This window comes from Scyliorhinus canicula, chromosome 4 (genome assembly GCF_902713615.1).
Source record: "Scyliorhinus canicula chromosome 4, sScyCan1.1, whole genome shotgun sequence".
Classification (NCBI taxonomy): domain Eukaryota; kingdom Metazoa; phylum Chordata; class Chondrichthyes; order Carcharhiniformes; family Scyliorhinidae; genus Scyliorhinus; species Scyliorhinus canicula.
Window position 1 is genome coordinate 53,433,101 of NC_052149.1, and position 17,800 is coordinate 53,450,900.

The 17,800-nt window shown below is 44.3% G+C and overlaps 1 protein-coding gene across 2 annotated transcripts in view; it reads left to right on the forward strand.

Moving 5' to 3' along the window:
- The window catches only part of eps15 (epidermal growth factor receptor pathway substrate 15), a 234,586-nt gene that overhangs the window by 180,852 nt on the left and 35,934 nt on the right, over positions 1 to 17,800 (forward strand). For both annotated transcript variants that reach the window (XM_038794268.1, XM_038794267.1), the window contains exons 17-19: positions 6,672 to 6,761; positions 12,210 to 12,303; positions 14,697 to 14,741. In XM_038794268.1, the coding sequence (XP_038650196.1) occupies positions 6,672 to 6,761; positions 12,210 to 12,303; positions 14,697 to 14,741 (229 nt within the window). The remainder of the gene's footprint in view (positions 1 to 6,671; positions 6,762 to 12,209; positions 12,304 to 14,696; positions 14,742 to 17,800) is intronic.

Here is a 17,800-nt window from a genome sequence, read left to right on the forward strand (position 1 = left end):
ATTCACTTTCTTCTGATTCCCTGGTCCTTCTGGGTGGTAGAGGTCGCAGCTTTGGAAGGAGCTGTGGTGAGTTGCTGCAGTGCATCTTGTATATGACACATAACTGTTGCCACTGTGTGTCGATGTTGGAGGGAGTAAGTGTTTAACGTGGTGGGTGGGGTTCTGATTAACCAGGCTGCATTGTCCAGCATGTTGAGTTTCTTGAGTGTTGTTGGATTACATTCATCTGGACAAGTGAAGAATGTTCCATCGTACTCCTGACTTGTGCTTTGTAGATGGTGGGCAGTTTTTGAAAGTCAGGAGGTAAGTTGAATTCCCAATCTCTGATCTGTTCTTCTGGCCAAAATATTTATACGGCTGGCCCAGTTTAGTTTTTGGTCAATAGTAACTCTCAGGCTGTTGATACTAGTGAGCATGGTGATGGTAATGTTGTTGAACATCATGGGGAAATGGTTAGATTCTCTCCTGTTGGAGGTGGTCTTTGCCTGACACTTGTGTGGTGCAAATGTTTCTTGCCACTTAGCAGCCCAAGCTTGAATGTTGACCAGATCTTGCTGTATATGGACACAAACTGCTTATCTGAGGGGTCATGAATGGTCCTGAATATTGTGCAGTTATCAGTAAAGATCCCCACTTCTGACCCACTATTGACGCAGGGAAGATCATTAATGAAGCAGCTGAAGATGGTTGGACCTGGGACACTACCGTGACGACCACCTGCAGCAGTATCCTGGGGCTGAGATGATTGGCCTACAGCAGCCATCTTACTTTGTACTAGGTCTGAGTCCAACCAGTGGAGAATTCCCATTAAACTCAATTTTACTAGAGCTTCTTGATGCCACACTTGGTCAAATGCGGCCTTGATGTCAGGGGAATTCAATCTACCACAGTCACAAGTTGGTGATACTGATGTGTAGAACATTGGTATATCAAGTAATTGGACCAAGGGTTCAAGGATGTGAGTTCCAATTCTCTTCCCACACCTAGTGGTGCACTAAGGCAAATTTTTGTCTGCTTCCGTAGCTAGTAATTCCGAGAACATGTCGCTAGTTTGCCGCCAGGAGCTTATAACTTGAGGGACGCCAGTCCACATCAAGCCTGACTGACCAGGAGTCTCTCCTGCTCTTATCTCCTGTCATTGGCATAGATAGAAGGATTTTCAGGTTGAAATCCAACCTGTTTGACTGCGTATGAATGCACTTTCCTTGGCCATCAAGTCCTTGGGTGGGACTCGAATCTGGAGCTACTGGCTCAGAGGCAGCAACGCTACCCACTGCCACGACCAAGGATGTGAGTCCTCAATTCCCACATGGGTGGCAAAGTGGTTAGCACTGCTGCCTTACAGCACCAGGGACCCAGGTTCAGTTCTGGCCTTGGGTCGCTGTCTGGGTGGAATTTGTACGTTCTCCCTGTGTCTGCATGGGTTTCCTCCAGGTGCTCCAGTTTCCTTCCATAGTCCAAAGACAAAGGTTACGTGGCTTGACCATGGTAAATTAGCCCTTAGCGTTGTTCAGGTATGTGCAGGTTAGGTTATGGTGTTACAGCGATAAGGTGAGGTGGACGGGGGAGTGGACGTGGGTACAGTGCTGTTTCAAAGGATCGGTGCAAACTCAATGGGCCGAATGGCCTCTTTCTGCACTGTAGGGGATTATGTGTTGAATTCAACTTGTTAAGCAAAGTCATCAGGAAAAATTGTAGTCAAAAGCTCAATGCTTCACAACAAAGAAGGATCTCACCCGGAGCTGTGTGGGTCCCACAGGCTTATCTCCCTGTTGAATGTAGATGCCAAGTTGCTGACCAAAATCTTGTCCTCCAGGGTCAAGGATTGTGTTCCGGACTTTATTGGGGAGGACCAGATGGGGTTTGTTAAGGGCAGGCAGTTGGTGGCCAATGTAAGATGTTAAATGTGATCATGATGCCCCTGGAAGGTAGGGTCGCAATGGATGCAGAAAAGGCTTTTGATCGGGTAGAATGGGACTATCTGTGGGACTCTATTGACTGGGTCAGGTTACTCTATCAGGCTCTTGTGGCACGTGTACAGAAGAATGGGACAACATCGAACTATTTTAGACTGCACCGGGGGACGAGACAGGGATGCCCCCTCTCCCCACTGTTGTTCGTGCTCGCTATAGAGCCGTTGGCAATTGCTCCGAGAGCCTCGAGGGGCTGGAGAGGGGTGAAGCACAGGGTTTCGCTCTACGCGGATGACCTGCTTCTGTACGTTTCGGACCCAATAGAGGGGATGAAAGAAATCATGAAGACTCTATGGGAATTTGGCCGGTTTTCAGGATATAAGCTAAATATGGGAAAGAGTGAGATATTTGTGGTCCAGGCGAGGGGACAGGGGAGGCGACTGGGAGAGCTGCCGTTTAGGTTAGTAAAGGAAAGCTTTAGGTGCCTAGGAATCCAAGTGGCGCGGGAATGGGACCGGTTGCATAAATTGAATCTGGCCCGGCTGGTGGACCAAATGAAGGACGATTTTTGGAGATGGGTGCGCTTCCATTGTTTCTAGCTGGGGGGTGCAAGCGGTGAAGCTAACGGTCCTCCCGAGATTCCTATTTGTATTTCAGTGTCACCCCACTTTATTCCGCGGTCCTTTTTAAGCGGGTCAACAGAGTGATCACGGGCTATGTCTGGGCGTGCAAGACCTCGCGAGAAAGGAAGGTAATGCTTCAGCGGAGTCGGGGAGAGGGCGGGCTGGCGCTGCTATCACTGGGCGGCTAATATAGCCATGATCAGGAAGTGGGTGGTGGGGAAGGGGTCGGCATGGATGCGTATGGAGGCGGCTTCATGTAAGGGCACCAGTTTGTGGGCGTTGGTAACTGCGCCTCTGCCATTCCCGCCGGCACGGTACTCCACCAGTCCAGTGGTGGTGGCAGCCCTGAGTTTGGGGCCAGTGGAGTGGAGGCGGCATGTAGGAGCAGTGGGAGCATCCGTCTGGGCCCAATCGGTCTGTGATAATTACCGGTTTGCCCCGGGGAGTATGGACGGGGGGTTCCAGATATGGCGGAGAGTGGGGATTGAGAGGATGGGGGATATGTTTATAGAGGGGAGCTCACCGAGTATGATGGCGTTGGAGGAAAAGTTTGGGTTGGCGAGGGGAAACAAATTCAGGTATCTGCAGGTGCGGGACTTCCTTCGTAAACAGGTGTCAACTTTCCCGCTCCTACCGCTAAGGGGGATCCAGGACAGGGTAGTTTCGAGAGGATGGGTAGGAGAAGGGAGCGTGTCGGACATTTATAAGGAGCTGATGGGGTCGGAGGAGACGCAGACTGAGGAGCTGAAGCGCAAGTGGGAGGAGGAGCTGGGAAGTGAGATAGAGGATGGTCTATGGGCAGACGTGTTGAGTAGAGTCAACACGTCTGCAACATGTGCCAGGCTCAGCCTGATACAATTTAAAGTTGTTCACCGGGCTCACATGACAGTGGCCCGGATGAGCAGATTCTTTGGGGTGGAGGACAGGTGTGCAAAATGTGCGGGAAGACCAGCGAACCATGTCCACATGTTTTGGACATGTCCAAAGCTTAGGGTATTTTGGCAGGGGTTTGCGGACATCATGTCCATGGTGTTAAAAACAAGGGTGGCGCTGAGTCCCGAGGTGGAGATTTTTGGTGTGTCAGAAGACCCGGGAATGCAGGAGGAGAAAGAGGCAGATGTTCTGGCCTTTGCTTCCCTGGTAGCCCGGAGACGGATACTGTTAGCTTGGAGGGACTCAAAGCCCCCGAAGTTGGAGACCTGGCTATCGGACATGGCTAGCTTTCTCTGTTTGGAGAAAACCAAGTTCGCCTTGAGAGGGTCACTGTTAGGGTTCACCCGGAGGTGGCAACCGTTCGTCGACTTCTTTGCAGGAAATTAATCGTCAGCAGACCGGGGGGGAGGGGGGGTAGTTTAGATTAGAGTAGGGGGTCAATAAGGGTGGGACCTGTACGAGAGGTAAATGACTTTTGCACTATGTTTATGGTTTCATGTATATTGTTTATTTTGTTGTTGTCACTATACCAAAAATACCTCAATAAAATGTTTATTAAAAAAAAACAAAGAAGGATCTCTCGCTGCCAGTTACAATCAGTCAAGCTCAGTAAATGACATTTACGTGCAATTTCTCTAGCTATGTTGCTCTCTATATCACTTTACTTCAAGGAACTTAAGGCACCAAAAATGGGAGTGGAAAATTAGTGTTTTTGAAAGAAAGTTCAAGGGTGCAAATAGTTGCAGTGTGATCTACACCTGTTGCACAAAATAATTCTGGCGTGTCGTGATCAGTTTGATTAATTTGTCTGATTTGAAGCAGCATTTGGGTCAGGTAACCTAACCCTGCACAAATGTTTTACTCTAGAAACTGGAGAACTGTTTCCAATTTTCAAGTATTGTATGCTGTCATGTGAGAGTACCTTTAAGAAATGGGTGCTTATCAAATAGCTGTAGTGGATGTACCTTTAAGAAATGGGTGTTTATCAAATCGCTGCAGTGATGTCAAGAGTGTGGGTGGAGCTGGGCTGGTTGTCTTTCACTTTTGTTTTTGAGCAGGCAGCTACAGTGTGTTTTAGTTTCATTTTCAGAGCTGGATAGCTGCAGGCAAAGCAAGCAGCTGTATATTGATCTCTCTCTGCACTCTAACAACAGTCTCCAGATCATTTGAGGATTTCAAAGTAATACCTGTTTCTGTAGAGAATTTAAACCGGCTGTCTTTCTGTAAAAAGGGTATTTTGGTCTTATGGATGTTGTTAGGAAAGCTATGAAGGGTTACTTATAGAATATTGTATCTGTGGGGATTATTGGTGTTGAGAGTTGTTAAGATGTTTACTGAGGGTTTATAAAGTGTTAACTGGATTCATAAATAAACATGGTTTTGTTTTAAAAGTTCTTTAAATCTCTGTTGCATCAGACCTGTAAAGTAGGCCTTTGTGCTCCTCATAACCACAATCTATTAAACGTCGTGAGTCAGGTGAACTCCATGATATACTTTGGTGTTCTCTAAACCCTGGCCCATAGCAATGCAAAACCAAGAAACAAACGTTCCACAAGACCTGACTAAAAGAGAAACTAATCATCATAAAAATGTAATTGTTCCTACTCTCTGTCTCGCTCCAGGAGTGCCTTCACTCTCAATCAGCCTGTTGTGGCAGCAGGGGATGGGTTAAAGATCCATTGACATTAAAAAGAAAATTCAGTTGCTGAAACCATGCACTAACCCTCTCTGATACGGTAGGTGCTGTGTCCAATCAAGATTTGGTGACAGTGCTATAACTCTCCAGAAAGATGAGAGGATGAATGAGAGGAGAGGAAGGGCAAAGAGGGGAATCACATGGAATCTCGCTATGTGTTTGCAAGATCTGTGTTGAAAACCACGCAGGTGTTTCATTGAAATTAATAGGGTATATCCACTATTTGTCCAAGCCCTCAATGAAAGCAACTGGATCCAAATGCTTACATATTATTCAGGACACTAAATATTAGTTATAATGATGAAATTGTGGCTTTGACAATATTAGTATGATGATTCAGACATTGAAATCAGCCCCATTTCCTACCATGAATGCTGACACGTAACCAAATGTTGAGTGAATGACGTAGTGGAGTCTGGATGCTGAACGTCATTGAAACCTTTATTGGATTTATTAGTAACTATCGTATTTTTATGACCCCATTTTGGGACTCCCCGTGTAAAAATATATTTTCTTTGTCTATCCGATCAGATAATTTTAAGATCTTTCTTGGGTAACCCTTCAGCCTCCTCACTTCTAAAGAACAGGGCCCCAGCCAATTCAGTCTTTTCTGATAATTATAATCTCCGTTCTAGTGTCATACTCGAACATTTTGCAACTTTTCCAGGGCCTCTCTAAGCTTTTTGCAATAGAGACCAGAACTGTGCACTGTACTCTTTTAAGTATGGTATAGCTAGGGACGGCCCGGTGTTGCAGTGGCTAGCACTGCTGCCTCAGGTCACCGAGGACCCTGGCCCCCAGATCACTGTCCGTGTGGAGTTTGCACATTTTCCTGAGTCTGCGTGGGTCTCACCCCTACAACCCAAAAGATGTGCATGATGGGTGGATTGGCCACGCTGAATTGCCCCTTAATTGGAAAAGAATTGTGCACTTTAATTTTTTTTTTAAAGTATGGTTTAGCCAACGTATGTAACGTAACTTCACTGCTTTTCCAGTGTATTTATCTAGGAATTAACCCCAGTAGTTTGCATTTTCCACAACCTTATTAATCCGCAATTAGCTAATTTAGGGTATGCATTTTCTTACTGCCAGAAAGTATTGAAGATAGTGTTATTGAATGTTGGCATGACCTACAGTGCACAATCTTATTACACTTCAACGCAGTTGATTATATGAAGCACATTTAGGGAGTTTCTGCCTGACTTGATGGAGCTCTATATAAATATACATGACTTTTTCCATTTAAATGTATGATTCAGGAAATCAGGGCAGTTACATTTTGATTTTTGAAATGAGTTCTTTGTGTTTTGACTGTTTGTATCTGTTTTTTAATCTTGTTTTTGTTCCCATTCTCTTTCACCTTCTGGGTAATTGGAAGACTTTTGGTGATGAGCTCTTAATACATTTGTATAATTGTTTGTATTTTAATAGGAAATTAACCCGTTTATTTTTCTTGATGATTACTTCAGTTTTCAACAATATATTTGTCAAAAAATGTTCTTCTAGGTCAACAAAAGCATTGATGAATCCATGCCAAACGTTGCAGAGGTGGAGACAGAACAAGTTGAAATTCAACAACCGAGTCTTGCAGAAAAGGTAGGTTTGGCAATTTGCATTGTTCTCGCACGGAACTGTACTGTTTAAATAAAATAAAATGGAACGGTCTAGCTGCTAGGGTGGGGGTTGCGGAAGTGGACATCTCTAGGCTGGACTTGATGCAGTTTTGAACAGCAGTATTGATTCAGTCTGCTTTTTCCTTTCTTCCCCCTTCAGGCCCTCACTGCCATTTGAAATATTTGGTTGCTGTAAAGTGCTCCACCTTGTGATTGTGCTAATAATAACACAGTTGATTGATTAAATTTGAAATGATCTGCAGTTGAGATTCACAGACACCACCATCACCAACCTGAGGTATGTCCTGTCAAACGCAGGACGAAACCAGAAGGGGTGGTGGGCGTCACAATGGAATACAGTTGGGAGGGAGTTGCCCTGGGAGTCCTCAGCTTCAACTCCGGACCCCCTGAGGTTTTGTGGCATCAGGACGAACAGGGGTAAGGAAACCTCATGCTGATGACCACATACTTCACTTCCATTCAGAAGCCCTCTCCCCCCACACTCTCTCTCCCAGCTGATGAATTAATACTCCTCCATGTTGGACGCTGTAAGGGCACAGAATGTACCCTGGGTGGGGAACTTCAATGTCCGCCACCAAGGGTAGTTCAGTAGCACCACTACTAACCAAGCTGGCTAAGTCCTAAAGGACAAAACTGCAAGGTGTTGCTACCACAGTGTGCCTTTAACCCGTATGCTGTGGACAAATTACTGCAAGTCGACTTTGTTTCAATCAAATAGTATTTACTCGCACTCACACAATGTTATGGTTAAACAATCATCCATCAACAGAAATTATTCTACAGAGTACTACAAGTTCATATTAGACCTTAACTTAACTTTAGAGTGACGAGCAAGCACCAGACAGACATTGGCCTTTATCTGTGTGCTGAATCCTGTAGTCCTCAATGTCCGGTCCTTGGTCTAGTCTGCCTCTGTTCTTCTTTCTGTTGGTAGCGTGATGGCCCTCCTCGTGGTGGCCGGTGAAGATCACCGTTGTTTTGTTGCTGCTAAACAGAGAGATTATAAGGTGGTGCAGCAACTTGTAACCTGCTTGGATATCGTGCCCTTTAGGTCGGTCTCTGGGTCATTGGCAATCAATTTTTCGGGGTGGGCACTCAGTGGCCATGCCTGCAAGTGAAGTGTTGGGAGCAGGTATGCACTTCCAAATAAGGTGATTAGGTGCCACTGTGTCTGGTAAACAAGTGCGATTGACAGGATAGCTGTCTTGTTCCTGTGTGTTGTAAAGTCTAGGCTGCAGCCTGATAAGCTGCAGCCTGCTTATCCTTAAACTATGCCAATTCTCTCAGCGTCCTATGCAGGATGTCATCATAGGTGGCCATTCAGCCACACTGGGTCTGCGACAGGTGGTGAGAGAACCAACAAGAGGGAAAAACATACTTTACCCCATCTTCACCAATCTGCCTGCCGCAGGTGCATCTGTCCATGACAGTATCGGTACGAGTATCTCCCACACAGTCCTCGTGGAGTCAAAGTCCAGTCTTCACATTGGGGATTCTCTCCATCATGTTGTGTGGCTCTACCATAATGCGAAATGGAGTAGATTTTGAACAGATCCAGCAACTCAAGACTAGAGCCATGAGATGTGTGCGTGGGTTTCCTCCGGGTGCTCCGGTTTCCTCCCACAGTCCAAAGATGTGCGGGTTAGGTGGATTGGACATGCTAAATTGCCCGTAGTGTCCTAAAAAGTAAGGTTCGAGGGGGGGGGGGGGGGGGGGGGGGGGGGGGGTTGTTGGGTTGGGTTACGGGTATAGGGTGGATATGTGGGTTTGAGTAGGGTGATCATTGCTCGGCACAACATCGAGGGCCGAAGGGCCTGTTCTGTGCTGTACTGTTCTATGTTCTATGTTGTGGGTGAACAGCAGCAGCAGAATTGTATTCCGGGAATTATTTGCTCTCTGATACCCTATGTCATATCAACAATTTCCAATTCCCTGGTCCTAAGCACCTCCTCTTCACTATGGATGTCAAATGCCTCTACACCTCCGTCCCCCACCAGGAGAGTCTTAAGAGCTCTCCATTTCTTCCTTGAGCAGAGGTCCAAACAATCCCTGTCCACACCACTCTCCTCCACCTGGATGAATTTATTCTTTCACTCAACAATTCCTCCTTTAACTTGTCTCACTTCCTGTAAATAAAAGGTATGGCCATGTGTATCTTCATGATTATGCCTGTCTTTCTGTGGATTATGTGGAATACCCCTTGTTCCAGCCTTACTTAGGCCCACTCCCACAACTCTTTTTCTGTTACATCAATGACTGTTTTGGTGCCACTTCATGCAGTAACAGAAGGTGCAATGCCCATGCCTTTACCTCTTCCCTCTTCACCACTCAAGTCCCCAAACACTCCTTTCACTTGCACCTCCTTCAATTTGTTTTGTTGTATTCGCTGCTCTCAAAGGGATCTCCTCTATTTTGGGAAGACTATACATGGACGTATTGACCATTTTGCCAAACACCTTTTGCTCAGCCCACAAACATGACCCCAACCTTCCTGCCATGTGCCATTTCAACCCTCATGCCCACATGTCCACCTGTGGCCTGCCGCAGTGAAACGCAGCACAAACTGAAGGAGCAGCACCTCATCTTCCAATTAGGCACGTTATAGTCCTCAGGACTCAACACTCAGGTCAACAACTTTAGACTGTGGCCTTTTGCCTCCATTTTGATCCCTTTTTAAATATCCCAATGCAACCACCCCTCCCCCACCGGGCCATCTGTCACTTGTTCTTAGGTTTTGCTGTCACTGAGCTCTGACCTTTATTCTCCCATTAACACATTCTGATATCTTACCGTTCTGCAACTACTGGCACCTTCTCCTGCCAATAGCGCTTCTTCTGTCTTGTGACCTGCTCACCTTTGTTGCAATTTCTCCTAGCTCCCACCAATCATTGATCTTCTACTCTGCTCCACCCCCTCTCATACCATATATAATCCATCACATTTCTCCCTCTGTTTAACTCTGAAGACGAGTCACACAAACTCTATTTTCTCTCTTCACAGATGCTGCCAGACATGCTGAATTTTTCCAAAATTTTCTCTTCTTTTCAGATTCCATCATCCACAGTATTTGCTTTCGTATTTTTTCAGATCTAAGCTCTGCAGTCCGGCCACATCCAATCGTGAATGGTGGTGGACAATTAAACAACTCACTGAAGGAGGAGACTCCTCAAATATCCCCATCTTCAATGATAGGGGAGCCCAGCATTTCAGTACAAAAATAAGGCTGAAGATTTTCAACAATCTTCAACCAGAAGTGTCAAGTGGATGACCCATCTTAGCCTCCTCTGGAGACTCCCAACATCACAGAAGCCAGTCTTCAGCCAAATTGATTCACTCCATGTGATGTCAAGAAACAGCTGAAGGCACTGGGTACAACAAAGACTATGGGCCCTGACAATATTCCAACAGTACTGAAGACTTGTGCTCCAGAACTTGCCTGGCCAAGCTGTTCCAGTATAGCTGCAACACTGGCATCTACCTAGCAATATGGCAAATTGCCCAGGTATATCCTGTGCACTAGCAACAGAACAAATCCAACCTGGCCAATTCCCACCATCAGTCTATTCTCAATTATCAGTAAAGTGATGGAAGGGTTCATCAACAGCACTATCAAAGTGGCACTTGCTTAACATAACCCTGTTCACTGACACTACCGTTGGGTTCCATCAGGGTCACTCAGCTCCTGATCTCATTACAGCCTTGGTTCAAACATGGACAAAAGAGCTGAATGCCAGAGGTGAGGTGAGAGTGACTGCCCTTGCATCAGGGAGCCTAGGGTGAGGAGAGGAAAACTCTCTGCTGTTGGAGTCATATCCGGCGCAAAGGAAGTTGTTGTTGGAGATCAAACATCTCAGCTCCAGGACATCACCACTGCAGGAATTCCTCCGGTAGTGTCCTACGCCCATCCATCTTCAGCTGCTTCATCAGTGACTGTTCTTCCTTCACAAGGTCAGAGGTGGGGATGTTTGCAGATGATTACACAATGTTCAGCGACTCCTCAGATACTGAAGTAGTCCATGCCTGTATGCAGTAAGACCTGGACAATACCCAGGTTTGAGCTGCCAAGTGGCAATTATCATTGCCAGCACACAAGTATCAGGCAATCACTATCTCCAACAAGACAAAATCTAATCATCGCCCCTTGACATTGAATGGCATTACCATCATTGACTCCCCCACTATTAACTTCCTGAGGGTTATCAATGACCAGAAACTGAACTGGACTAACCATACAAATATTGTGGCTATAAGAACAGGCAGAGACTAGGAACCCTTTGGCACATGTGCCCCAGACTACAGTCGAGCAAAAATCACTGAACTGACAAAAACCTGTCCTTCTTTTGCACACTAAGTCTTGCCGTAAAAACTCTTGAAATGTTATACCTAGTTAACTGAATTTTAAAAAATAATTGCAATAAAGGGGCAGTTTAGCGTGGCCAATCCACCTACCCTGCATATCTTTGGGTTGTGGGGGTGAGACCCACGCAGACACAGGGATAATGTGCAAACTCCCAGGCAGTGACCCGGGGCCGAGATCGAACCCGAGTTCTTTGGCGCCATGAGGCATCAGTGCGAACCACTGTGCCGCCCAAGTATAACTGAATTTTTAATGATGTTCTGGATATGCTGAGCACTGTCCCTGAAAAAATATTTTTATATGGTGCAATGTTAAATTTCTCCTTTATGATAAAAATAAATTCACATTTTAATTTTTTTAAAGTTTGATATTTGAGCTTCCACCATAATCCTATGTGTATGTCCCAATCATTTATTTAACTCTCTGTAAAATTTTAATTTCTAGTGAAAGTTCAGTGCATTTTACTTGCTGATTTGCTTTCCATAAGAATATTTCATTATGATTGGCTGCTTACTCTTTTTGATGACATCACTTTTGCTGGACACCTGGAGATCCCCTTGAGTTAATGACAGATTAAAAAAATGTTGGGAAAGTGGAAATCCACACAACAAAGATTACTTGATCAATATAGACAGCTTCCTTCAAGGTCAGCAATGAGCATTATTGCTGCATTGTTGACTGCTCACGGACTACAAAACCTAGGCCCAAATTAATTAGTATGTATATTTATGCAGTGGCGCAATGGGTAGCATTGCTGCATCACAGCGCCAGGGACCCAGGTTCAGTTCAGACCTCCGGTGACTGTGTGGTTTGCACATTCTTCCCGTATGCATGGGTTTCCTCTAGGTGCTCCGGTTTCCTCCCACAGTCCAAAGATGTGCAGGTTAGGTGGATTGGCCATGCTAAATTGCCCAAGGTGGGGTTACAGGGATAGGGTGGGGGATTGGGCCAAGGTAGGGTGCTCTTTCAGTGGCACAGTGCAGACCTGATGGGCCGAATGGCCTCCTTCTGCGCAGTAGGGATTCTCTGATTCTGTGCTTTTAATTTTTGCAGGAGGAGGACCCTTTTGATATGAAAGCCACTGAATATTCTCAGACTGTTCCAGACCCAAATCTGGATTTCTTTCAGACAGATCCTTTCACTGGAAGTAAGTTCAACTTTCTATTTTCTTTTTATTTTGAGTTTTGAAACTTAAAGTCCTCTTCAAAAAAAAAAGTCTCACGTGAATAGATAATCACTAATTTTAGAATAGATTTACCGAAATAACTTTCCCGCTTTCGTAAGCGAAGGCCAAATTAGATTTAAAGGAAAAATGTGGGAAGTAATATTTCTCAGACTGATTTTAAAATGCATACATTCCAAAATGAATTGAGGTTTAAGATAGATAATAGCCCTGTTTTTAAAAATTGACTTGGGTTACAGTTGTACTACAATAGCTCGTTGGCTGTAAAGTGCTTTGGGACATCCCAAATCATGTAAGGCACTTATAACTCCCAAGTTTGTACCTTCTATTGTTAGTCTAAGACATGTAGCTCTAGAGTCTGAAGTGCATGATGCAATATATACTCTCTTGTACCCTGCCAGGAGAGAGGTTACTGGTTCTCCAGTTGTTATTTTTATAATGTTATAGACTATTCACTTTATTTTAACCTGAGAAGACTCAATACTATGTTTGGTAAATTATTTTGTTACACTTAGTTAATTGGGATGCTTAATGAATGCATCTTGCACTTCTTGGCTTCAATACATTCAGGAGATTGGGACTCGACATATGTTGCTGCTGTTAAGTTGATACCTGCCCTGAAAGTAGAACTGCAGCCTTCATATTACCACGTACAGATTATTTTGCATTCATTATAAAATGTTTGTGCTAAAATCCAAGGAAAATTTCCATATAATTTAAAGTCTCGTCCAAATCACAGTCATTACACTTTAAATGATTATCATATCTTTTTGATACAATGATAAAATCTTCTGTGTAATCCATCATGACTATTTCTTCAATTTTACGATGGGAAAAGCTACCACCATCTAATTAAACAAATACCAGAAAAAAATGTATCTATGTGCTTCAAGCATTATTTTCATCCTTATAAAATTGACTTGTAAAATTTATAGCATAAATAAGTTGAAAAAAAACTTATATCTTACACAGAATGTTGCCTGCTGTGTGCTGGAAATCTTCAAGACGTTTCCCAGTTTCTCTTTAGATATTCTGAAATATAACATCAAAATCAGCTTAAGTTATATTTTAAACTATAGTTGGGTGTTTCCTAAATGAAGAGGGTCAGCCATCAATCATTCATTCAAGTCAATTGATTCCTTGAATCCAGCAGTCTCAATGTGTAGCAGTGAAGTGCAATATTTTGGTCTTTCTCCTGTGACCTGTCCTGATGAGCACTATTTCTGTGACACAGCATAGTATTGAGAGCTTGGAAATTAAAAACAATTAAGATTGAATAGCTTAACAAAGGGTTTAAAATATTCTTTATGAAACACATTTCTTACATGTTGTGATAAGTAGAATACTTTTTGGATGAAGCACCCCTTTCAACGATGTTCATGGTGCACGTTTTTATGTGGATGACATGATTTCACAATTTATCCACAGTTTAGATCGCCAACCAGAAGTAAAGCCCGAGGGTATGTTCTCAAGATGCAAAGTGTGATACTTGTCAATCATCCAATTAATGACATGCGATCAGAGAACATTGTATACTATACTGATTAACTCTGCTTTTGCACTGTAAATTCTATGATTCTATGATCGTCAGGTCTTTCAACACTGCTAACACTTACACCATCGGTACTTGAGTGCGCAGACCTAGGAAAGCTCCCATAACCCTAGCATTTTCTAGACCAATCATCTTGGTTCCATTTGCCATGGTAGATATGCCAATATCAGTGAGAAACCCAAGAAAAGTACACAACTTTGGATGTATAATAAATCTGTCTCCCCTGGACAAAACGCATGACTTCCTTTCCTATCTCCATCCTTCCACTCCTTTCCCGTACCAGCCTCCCCGAACAGGCGCTGGAATGTGGCGACTTGGGACTTTTCACAGTAACTTCATTTGAAGCCTACTTGTGATAATAAGTGATTTTCATTTCATTTCCCACTTTTTTGATGCCTCTCCATTCTCCCGGTAATCTCCATCTCCAACTTTCTCACTTCCCTCCTTTTTCAAATCCTCCATCGTTTTCCCCCTTCTCCCCAAGCATTCCCCCTTTCCACTGTACTTCTCACCCCCTCGCCCACCTATCCCTGCACTGGCATATTACACCTTTACCTCAGCCAATAATATGTCAGAGTCCGGTTCACTGAACTCCACCCATCTAATCTTAAAGTGAATAGAGTTGATACTCGAGATGAGATCATTGTACATAACTAGAGTATTATTTTAACAGTAATTTTTGGCTGGGGAAATGTGTTGCATAACAAGACTGGCTTTAGCTCAGCATAATTTCTGTTAATCCCTTACTGATATATGAGAATGTTAGTTTTTCTTTTAATATGCTTTTATTCAACTATTTTTGAAGGTGATCCCTTTAAAGATGATCCATTTGGAAAAGTTGATATTGCAGGTAAGAAAAGCACTGATGGTGCACTTCAATCAGAAGCAGTTTCAGCCAGCTCTGTCTGCATTCGTACAAAGCTGATTTTACCCCTCATTCCTTTAGCAATGGTTGGAAGCAGACATATGGGAATGGCAGTACTTGAAAAAAATTACCATGAAGCAGAACGTTCAACTTTGGAGGCAGGCTTGGAGCATCCAAGTATATCGAGTGAGGAGTAATGTTACTACTTAATGACAATTGGGTCTTTTGTCCAGCCTTCAGTTGGCAGAAATTCAGATATATAAAGTAACATTTAAATTTTCTTAGCCTGAAACCGGATCATATGCCAACAGTACACATTCTAATTGTAAATTGCTCCTTTTCTTTTTGCTTCCCCGTCACAATAAAAATGTTAATTCATATAGCACCTTTAACATAGCAAGGCTTCCCAAGGTACTTAACATGAGTATTAGATTTTTAAAAATTTACATCTAGCCACAGAAGAAGATATTAGGATAGAAGGCCTAAAGTTTTAGCCAAAGAGAATGAGCATCTTAAAGGAGCAGAGAAAGTTCAAGCATCTGAAAGAGTTGGAGAGGAATATCAGAGCTCAGAATTAAGCCATTGTCGCTATTAGTGGATTAAATGGAATGCTCAATTAATATGGAATGCTCGAGATGACAGAATTGGAGGAATACAGAGGTCTCAAACTCTTGTTGTGGTGGAGGAGGTACAGAGCTGAAGAGGGGTGAGGCCATTTGAAAAAGAGATGAGAATTTTAAAATTGAGATGTTGTTGGATTTTCCACTGTGAAGAGCCTGTGAATCATCAACTTAATCTTCACAGATATTCCCGCTAGAATTCTGGTTAAAAACTCAGCCAATTGAAGTGATAACTACTTCTATCTTAACTACTACTGCTTAATCAGAACACAACGGTCTGAGGATTCAACTTTGCACTTTCAGGTTTTTGTTGATTTTTAAAATATCCATTTTCACTGATATATTTTTAAATCCCTCCATTTCAGATTAAATCCTGAAAGCCATCTGTCACGGGGGATGATTCAAACATTTTTGTTCCTTTCCTCCCTAAAGCATCTGAATTCTGCTCAGCAACATGCAAAACTGGCTGAGAGCATGAACTTGTGGGGAATTGGGACAGAATGGCATATTACCCACTCCAGCATATAGCGCTACCTGGTGTACATATGGGAGATCTCTAGTTTTAACTAATTTGAATAAATGGAAATATTGATGAATTTTCTGTTCTCTCTCTTGGAAAAAATCATCATTTATCTGCTTTTCTGAATGTGCAGGGCAATAAAACTGTATATATCATGTTTTCAGACCAGAGTACAGAACTTTACTGTAATCAGTCATGAAGATATTAACTTATCTTTGCATTTAGTCCCATGAGTGCCAATAAACTTAACCTTATCACAGTGCCTTAAATCTTATTATAGTGACTATCTTTATGTATGTGACACAGAGGCTATGGCTCATTTCAAACGCAGTATGAGGCAAGGGGACAGAAGGAGCCATGCTACATCACGTATATCTAAAACCATAGAAAAGCTACTGTGCAGTCAGAGACGATTCAGCCCATTATTTCTGCACCAGCCAACAAAGAGAAAAAAGAAACTAGCAGCTCATTTTAATCCCTCTTTCCAGCACCTGGTCCGTAGCCTTGCAGGCTATAGCAATTCGGATGCAGATCCAGGTACCTTTTAAAAGCTGAACATTTCAGCCTCAACCACTAAATTAGGCAATGAACTGCAGAGGTCCACCTCCCTCTGGGTGAAAGTGTATTTCCTCATGTCCCCTCTAATCCTTCCACCTATCACCTTAAATCTATGACCCCCTCAGCGAGGGGATTAGCTCAGCTGATGTCCACAGGCAGATTTTTTCAAACAAAGTTGTGGGGTGTCGTTGGATCATAATCAGGAACAGAAACCAGTGCTAACTACTTTTCTCACCTCTTAGCACAAGGTTAGTTGCAGTATTCCTTTTGATACTCAACTACAATGAAGACAAACCGAGGATAAAATCCCTAACCACCCTCAATGTTCCATGTGGTGGGGAAAATAGCTTCTGTCTCCATCCTTAACTTGCAAAAAAAACTCCAAGAACCAGCGGGATTATCTGACCCCCCCCCCCCCGGTCAGAGAATGCCGTATTCTCTGGCAACGTTTTTTGGACGGGAGCGGAGTTCACGGCATGCCGGTCGGGGGCCGTTGACAGCGCTCCCGCCCCCCCCCCCCCCCCCCCCCCCCCCCGGCCAATTCTCCGGTCCCCGATGGGCCGAGCGTCCGTTTTTGGCCAGTCCCGGCATGGGTTAGGCATGGTCCCACACGGCGAGACCTAGCAGGTATGTTGGCTGGGTGGTCCTGGGGGGAGGGGGGGGGGCACGGTGGCCTGGCCCACGATCAGGGCCACCAATCTGCAGGCAGGCCTGTGCCATGGGGGCACTCCGTCCTTCCGCGCCGGCCCCTGTAGGGCTCCGCCATGGCATGCCGGGAGAAGAGAACCCCCCGCACATGCGCCAAAACACGCTGGTGGTTCCACGCGTGCGCGAGATCATGCTGGGCCTTTGGCGCATGGGTGAACTCGCGCAGTCCCTTCGGCGCCGGCTGACGCGGCGCCAACCCCTCCGGCATCCACCTAGCCCTCGGAAGTGCGGAGAATTCCGCACTTTTGGGGGCTGTTGATGCCAGAGTGGTTCCCGTCGGTTTTCCCACTGGCATGGGAACTTAGTTCCCGGAAAGGAGAATCCCGCCCCACATGTTTCCAGTCACTTGACTATAGCAAGCCACAGTACACAATAGGCAACCGTGCACAAAAGACATTTCTCCAAGCACTCAATGTACACCTACCTCGTATGAAGTTGATCTTTTCTCTACACCTTGCTATAACTGTAACATTATATTCTGCGGTCTCTTCCTTATGTACGGTATGCATTGTTTGTACGGATGCAAGAAACAATACTTTTCACTGTATACTAATACATGTGGCAATAATAAATCAAATACAACATCACATTTACACCCAGGATGTAAACTTGTTTTGAAGTGTATAAAGTTAACATTT